We start from the raw sequence: 6498 nt of genomic DNA on the forward strand, positions 1-6498 counted from the left end.
ATCACACAAACTTTCAGTAGCATAAAACTCCAGATCACAACGAATTGGAGAGTTGGGGAACAATAGTTTTGCTTAGCAAACAACTATGAACTAGGGTTTATCTTAAACTTGGTCTAAAGCAGCTAGGGGGTCGTCCAAGGCACTTATATAGGCGTCCGGGACGAGTTACAGTCGAAAAATACAAGTAAAACCGACCCAGAATAGATCTGGTCGAGACAGACTCGGACTGGTCCGGTCTGGAATCCGGTCAACCGGGCTGTGGACCGGACGGGCCGGTCTGTGGTCCGGTCAACCGGGCTGTGGACCGGAAACTTCGCAACTTTCCGGTGTTTACCCGGTACGATAAATCTCATCCGGTTGGCGGCCGGTTGTCGACCGGTCGACCGGGCCAGGGACCGGGCTGGCCGGTCTGGGGGCCGGTCTGACCGGGTTCTGGACCGGCTCGGACGTCGTCTTCTCCTCTCGCGCATGCCTCCCACTCCTCCCTCGCGCGTCCATGAGATATCTTCATGTCCAGCTCCATGTCCGAGCTTCACGGCCATCTTGACGTCCGTCTTCATGTCCAGCTGCTCCTCTCCTCGTGCGATGCTTGTCTCCTCTTGATACCGATGACACATAAGTAATAGGACTTAGGCGATATAAAGTTCTCATCAATCAAAGTATCGTTTAGAAACAAGTTCACCTGTTGTTTAAGTAGCTTCGCACGAGCTCTTGTAATTGGTCCAATCCGAACTTCATTGGACTTGAGCTTCACAGCAGGTTCATCTTCATTTGTTAATGACGGAGGTAGTGGTGAAGTAGGGATGTCCTCATCACCCACCTTCTTGGAAATGACTTACGCATGTTAAGGATGAGTTCTTTAACATAGGGGTTTTTTCAAAACTTAGGATGGGCAGCGGATAAATTCTAGGAGGACATCTGGCTCAAAGAAACATCTCTGGTCCAACAATATCCATCCCTCTATAATGGAAATATGTTTTTGTCCATGTTGTGTTTTCCCAAACTCCTCTAAATGCTGGTTTCATAAGGGGTTTAACTGCCAATAAGTGGACGAGATGGCTGCACTTATTTTGATGATTAATGGGAGTTCATGTCACAGATGAGAACTATAAGTTCGTTTGGAAGTTAGCACATAGTGGAGCTTTTTGCAGTGAAATCTGTGTACTTGGGCATGATGAATGGCCACACTAGATTTCTACATCCATACTTATGGAAATTGGAAATTCCTCGGAAGATAATTTTTTATGTTGTTCCTCAAACATAAGGTCTTTCTCACTAAAGATAACCTGGCTAGACGGAAGTAGCAAGGATGTAAGAAGTGACGCTTTTGCGACTCGGAGGAGACCGTTGAATACCCTTTTTTTAGTATTGTCCTTTCACTCGTATTGTATGTCCTATTACATATATAACATACAATATTCCACCTCCAACCAATATAATTAATATGTTGAGAAATTGGTTAAACGGAATTGATCAGAAAAATAAAGCTAAATAAGTATTTGTATTTCAGCCCTATGTTGGTCTATTAAGGCATGTAGAAGCAACATTACTTTTAACAAGATGAGACATACAATATTTTTACAAATTATCCTTCTAGCTACGCACTGGATTCAACTTTAATATTTCCCACTTCCAGCAGATCAACGGGAGTCTATGTGGTTTCTATGTGCAACCGGCTGCAAATGGATATCTACAGCCAGACAGGATGGTGGCATACTAGGTGGCTCAGCATGGATAGATATACACATTATAACTTTCTGGTTTAGATGTTGATTCAATCCGTGTATATTGTAACCTCGCGTAAGAAAATGGGTTGTGTGCATCATATGGTGCAGAAGCCAAGCGCTTATTCCCCGTTTCGAAAAAACCGGTTCTAGCTTCTGGTTTTACTTGTTGAGCCGTTGAGGCATGACTCTTTAGCATGATATCATAGCAGGGGTATTAGATTCTCGGCTTTTACAATTTATTCAAAATTGTTCTTGTCCTCTTTCTATCACGAAGTGTACATAATTGTCCACCACCTCTTCATCACTTTGATAATTTGATTATACTGGTTGGTGCATGAAACTTAATGCTCACCATTTTCTGGCAGTTCACTCTTTTGTACTGCTTTCATCGCTCAGGTTTCACTCAGCAAAGGAAAGTGAAAAGGCTCGATAATCACCATTTTCTGGCAGTTTGAAGCCGAGCTGTTTCAGCCTGTTTGTTAACACAACACGAAAGGAAGAGTGTAATTCCTGTCAAATTATGACTAGCCCACTACATATACCACCCTAGCTATGCCCGTAGTAACTTTTATACGTTATTAATATTTTCTGGCAATTTGCATTATTAGTAAGCTCAAGATGGATTAGAGAAGTGCAAAAGTTGGCAAAGTACGCTGGCCCTTGGCTATCAAGAAGATAAAATTATGTACAAAAGTAATGCCGCGCCTGTCCGACCACATTGTGAACCAACAGAGCAAAGCGTGTGTATTCCATATTCCCCGCGTCTCATATTTCATAAGATAGCCAGCCGCTGATGAACATAATTCAGTGGCGAAGGGCATTCTTCACCTACCATCTTTGCACCACCCACGCAACATTCTCACACTTTGGCAAAAAGGGGAAGATCAAGTGCTTAATTACTCAAATGATATTGGCACAAAATACTACTTTGTGTTTTTTTGTATGCAAACTGCAGTGACTTGTTATTCTGATGGGATCATGAGGAGGCAAAAACATCCCAGTGTATTACTCATATCGTGCTTCATGCCGATGAACAGATACATCATCCATGCGTATACTGACATCAAGGTATATTCATGAAAACAGCAGTAGGTACTTGATCTGCAAATTCACCATAGCTTATCCCAAGTTTCTTTGATTCGCAGTTTTCTTCCACAAGCTGCAACACCATTCCACTAGGCCTGCTGAAAAAAATATCGGTGATTGGCACGGAACTTTGGTTCCGTCTAATCGAATTGTGGTTCCGTCTAATCTAAATTTTCGTGACAGTTGATTAAATCCGTGATAACTTTTCTGTAACTTCTATAATGCTATGATAATTCTGAACGGACGTTTTAGACTCCAACTCTATCAAACCAAAATCAAAAGCTGATAGAAAAGGAAAAGGGGCCAAATCAGAACAGAAACGAGTCGTGTTCTTCCCACGAGCGACAGCCGCCGCCGCCCCGCAGCCTCCGCCGCCACCGACGACGCCGCCGCCGCCCCGCAGCCTCCGCCGCCACCCCTCGCCCCGACGCGTGGACTGACGGCCCCGGCCTCTCGGTCGCACCCCGCTCTACTCCGTCGCATCCGCGAGGCGCCACCGCGAGCCGCCGCCCCTCCCCCGTCGCGGGACTCACAGCCCGGCCTCTTTGTTTAATTGGAGATTTCATTAGTTGATTTACAATTTCTTTGTTGTATCCAGATGCGGATAATTGATCGCAATTGCGAAATTCCTCATGAAGGACCTTTCTGTGATCTGATGTGGAGTGACCCGGAAGAGATAGAGACATGGGGTGTTAGTCCCCGTGGAGCAGGTTGGCTTTTTGGCTCACGGGTGACAACAGAGGTATATTGATGTTTTTTATTCTGGATTGTCTCTATGATGTTTTCATCCAGTACTGACTGCCTGTTGTCCTAATGCAGTTCAACCATGTTAACAATCTTGAGTTAGTTTGCCGGGCTCATCAACTAGTCCAGGAAGGCCTAAAATACATGTTCCAAGACAAGGGTCTTGTAACTGTGAGCTCTCAGTTTTCATATCTCAGACTTGTTCTTGAACTTGTAACCAGTTCGGGTGCTCATTTTAATTTATTTTCCCGGTGTGGTCTGCACCTAATTATTGTTACAGATGTGGCAACGTTGCTTCTATACTGAGCTTCGGCGAAAATATGGTAGGTCATTCGGTATTTCTATGTCTTATGGACTTCATCTTGTCTAGTTCAGTTACTATCTTCAACTTGCAATAATCTGCTATAGATATTTCTTTTGCCTTCAAAACCTCAAAGAAATTGTTCCGCTCATGCTTTGAATCCTTTGATAGGTGTCAGTGGAAACTTTTACGGCTAATATCAGTGAGATGTACAGTAGCAATTCAATTGTTTTGTATATGAACTTAGGAGATCCTAATAGCGTAGCCAGGTAGAAAAAGCTTGGCAACTTAGTTTTCTACCTATTTTGGTCCTGGTTAATACATAGTACATAGTAGTGTTGTAGTGCATACCATAATTTCAGTTATCTCCTGAAAAACAGGGATTGGTTATGTCATTTTTTGTATTTCATAATTTCATTCTGCTGTGTTTTTACTCCATTCGCAGGAAAGAGAGGTCAAGTTCTTCACGGAGACCGACGAGAACAACCAAATGCGAGGGCCTAGGACCTCAGTCCCATATTTTCTTTGACCTCTTTTGTACATTGTGTTTTGTGGTTTCTATTTTTCGGGGGCTAAAGATCAATCCAATAGGTGTGTTTATTGTTGTAGCTTCAGCTCATAGTGCAGTCTGATTATCTGATGCAATTGATGTTGCAGGTTAATTTAACCCGCTGTAAGATAGATTATTGCGTGTGTAGCTGCCATTGCCACTTGTTCTTTTTTCCCTTCATCACCTATCTGCCCCAAAGTTAAGTTCAATCTGCTGGAAGCCTGGAACGTGTCAACACATGGAGGAAGAGGAAGGGGAAACGAAAGAATACTAGAAGCTGTCAACTAGCATTGCCTTGTGCAGATCAGAGTCTCCAAGGCAGGGCCATTGTATGATTGTATCTTTCTCATCATTCAACTCAGGAACGTTAGTTTAAACCATTTTAAACCTAACTCTGTTGATGTAGTTAAATTTTGCGATGAATGGCGAACATTCTGAGTTCTTTGATGCTGTTCTGTACTTCTGTTTCTGTGGGATGAAGCATAATACTCATTCAGTAAATGATTGAAGGGTTTCATTTTGTTCATACTGAATTTGATTGTGCGGCAGGGCTGGGCAATTCATATTCACTGGAATGTACTCAAAACTGAACTGAAAGCTCTCTTACTGAGACGAGTTTCTCTAGTTCACGCTTTTGCAAAATCTTCAGACTAGAAGCACGACAAACTGTGTCTGAAGCTGCTACATTTCCAAATGTAACCTAGATCTCTTCTCCTAATTTCGTTGTCCATGTAATGCACGCTGTCAGCAACGTAAAAAAAAAATCGCCGCAGCGACACTTTCGTCTGGGTGTACAAGAAATGCTTCCTGCTGTAGCGAGTTCCTCTAGACTTTGCCGGACAGAAAGGCTTGGAATCGTCATGCCTCGCTTTGTCACCACGTACCGGCGCACCAACAAAGAGATATTTAACCTGGCCACCATTGTTCCAAGCAAGAGAGTTTCATAGAAAGCTAGGCAAGTAGCAATGGAGAAAGCAAAAATAATGGAGCAGCACTATGGAGGCAACGATTCAGGGTCGGTTGGAGACCGCATGAGCATCTTCGGCCAGAGCATCGACGCGAGGCGGCGAAGCAAGCTCAGGAGACGAGCTATACACAAGGTAAACTTTTGAAGACTAACACTTGTATTTTTCCATTTCTGAATATCTTCAGTGTTATTTTCTATATATCTTGAGCGGCAACACATCTTTCTGAATTTTTGCGAGCAGAGAAATGCTCATGTTGTATAGCCTCATAGGATTCTGCTACTGAAGTACTGATCTTACAAATGTATTTAGCTTTCCTCTGAAACAATTTCAGGCAGAACATCAATCTGAAAGTAAGATAATGTACCAGTTTCTACAATCCACAACCCCAAACGATCGATAAATATTAAAAACAGTACAGATTGATCTCACGCACACACGGAAATTCATGCGTGAACAACTAATACAAGTTCACCATGTCACATATTCCACCTACTTGCTGCTACTACCTTTGCTGCTACGGCCAGTTTGCTCAACTTCTACTCGCTACAGTTTGCAAAGTATTTGCATGTCACTCTCTAAGGTTGAGGGTTGAGCCCTGCATAACAATTATTTGCTGCTCCTGAAAAAAACACAAAGCACCCTTTTTTTTAGCAAAAGTTCAATTCAGAAGGAACTACAGAAGTAAATATTCCTCATTACTTAAACGTTGTGATACTTAGTAAAAAATTAGCAATCTGATAGCGCTACTCAAGTAAAAATCCATAGAATACAAAATAGCAGAATCAGGTCTTTAGATATCACTGTAAAACTTTTGCAGTTTTTTTAAAGTAATCTACTATTCAGTCGAATCCTAGAAAGAAGTCGAGTAACTTAGAGTTTACCTTAGGAGGAGCTGTGAAGACCATTCCAGGAGAGGCAAGTGCGAACTCCAACTTTTGATTCAGGCTGCCAAATAAACCCGAAGATAGTTAACAAAGCTAAAAGAAAACATTGAACTAAACTTTGAGCATTTTGTTCATGAGTGACTATGACCTGCAGGAAGCAACTACAGATCTCCAGAAAGAAGAAACTCCCGAGCAAGTACTTTCCATTATCCTCTTGTGCTGTCAATATCTACAGGGG

General features: G+C 42.6%; 1 protein-coding gene and 1 long non-coding RNA gene across 3 annotated transcripts; one reads left to right on the top strand and one right to left on the bottom strand.

Moving 5' to 3' along the window:
* The first annotated feature begins 3288 nt into the window (after positions 1–3288).
* Positions 3289–4850, top strand: LOC124686968 (phytochrome-associated serine/threonine-protein phosphatase 1-like). Of its 2 annotated transcripts, none has more exons than XM_047220831.1 (4): positions 3289–3555; positions 3633–3728; positions 3838–3880; positions 4304–4850. In XM_047220831.1, the coding sequence occupies exons 1-4, from the start codon at positions 3412–3414 to the stop codon at positions 4360–4362; spliced, it is 342 nt and encodes a 113-aa protein (XP_047076787.1). In that variant the 5' UTR covers positions 3289–3411; the 3' UTR covers positions 4363–4850. The 2 variants fall into 2 exon arrangements, with proteins under 2 accessions (XP_047076787.1, XP_047076789.1); XM_047220833.1 differs by having other exon boundaries at positions 3633–3716.
* Positions 4851–5656: 806 nt separating this feature from the next.
* On the bottom strand, positions 5657–6498 carry LOC124686969. The gene is made up of 3 exons (XR_006998030.1): positions 6409–6498; positions 6258–6321; positions 5657–5995 (listed from the first exon to the last, which is right to left on the bottom strand). It is a non-coding gene; the product is annotated as an uncharacterized LOC124686969 (long non-coding RNA).

Source organism: Lolium rigidum, chromosome 2, assembly GCF_022539505.1.
Source record: "Lolium rigidum isolate FL_2022 chromosome 2, APGP_CSIRO_Lrig_0.1, whole genome shotgun sequence".
Classification (NCBI taxonomy): domain Eukaryota; kingdom Viridiplantae; phylum Streptophyta; class Magnoliopsida; order Poales; family Poaceae; genus Lolium; species Lolium rigidum.

What these genes read in the sequence shown, in the direction of transcription:
- LOC124686968 (XM_047220831.1), top strand. Translation starts at nt 3,412, where the DNA reads ATGCGGATAATTGATCGCAATTGCGAAATTCCTCATGAAGGACCTTTC. An exon ending in GCTCACGGGTGACAACAGAG is followed by an intron (nt 3,556 to 3,632) that starts GTATATTGATGT and finishes GTCCTAATGCAG; the next exon opens with TTCAACCATGTTAACAATCT. An exon ending in TGAGCTTCGGCGAAAATATG is followed by an intron (nt 3,881 to 4,303) that starts GTAGGTCATTCG and finishes CTCCATTCGCAG; the next exon opens with GAAAGAGAGGTCAAGTTCTT.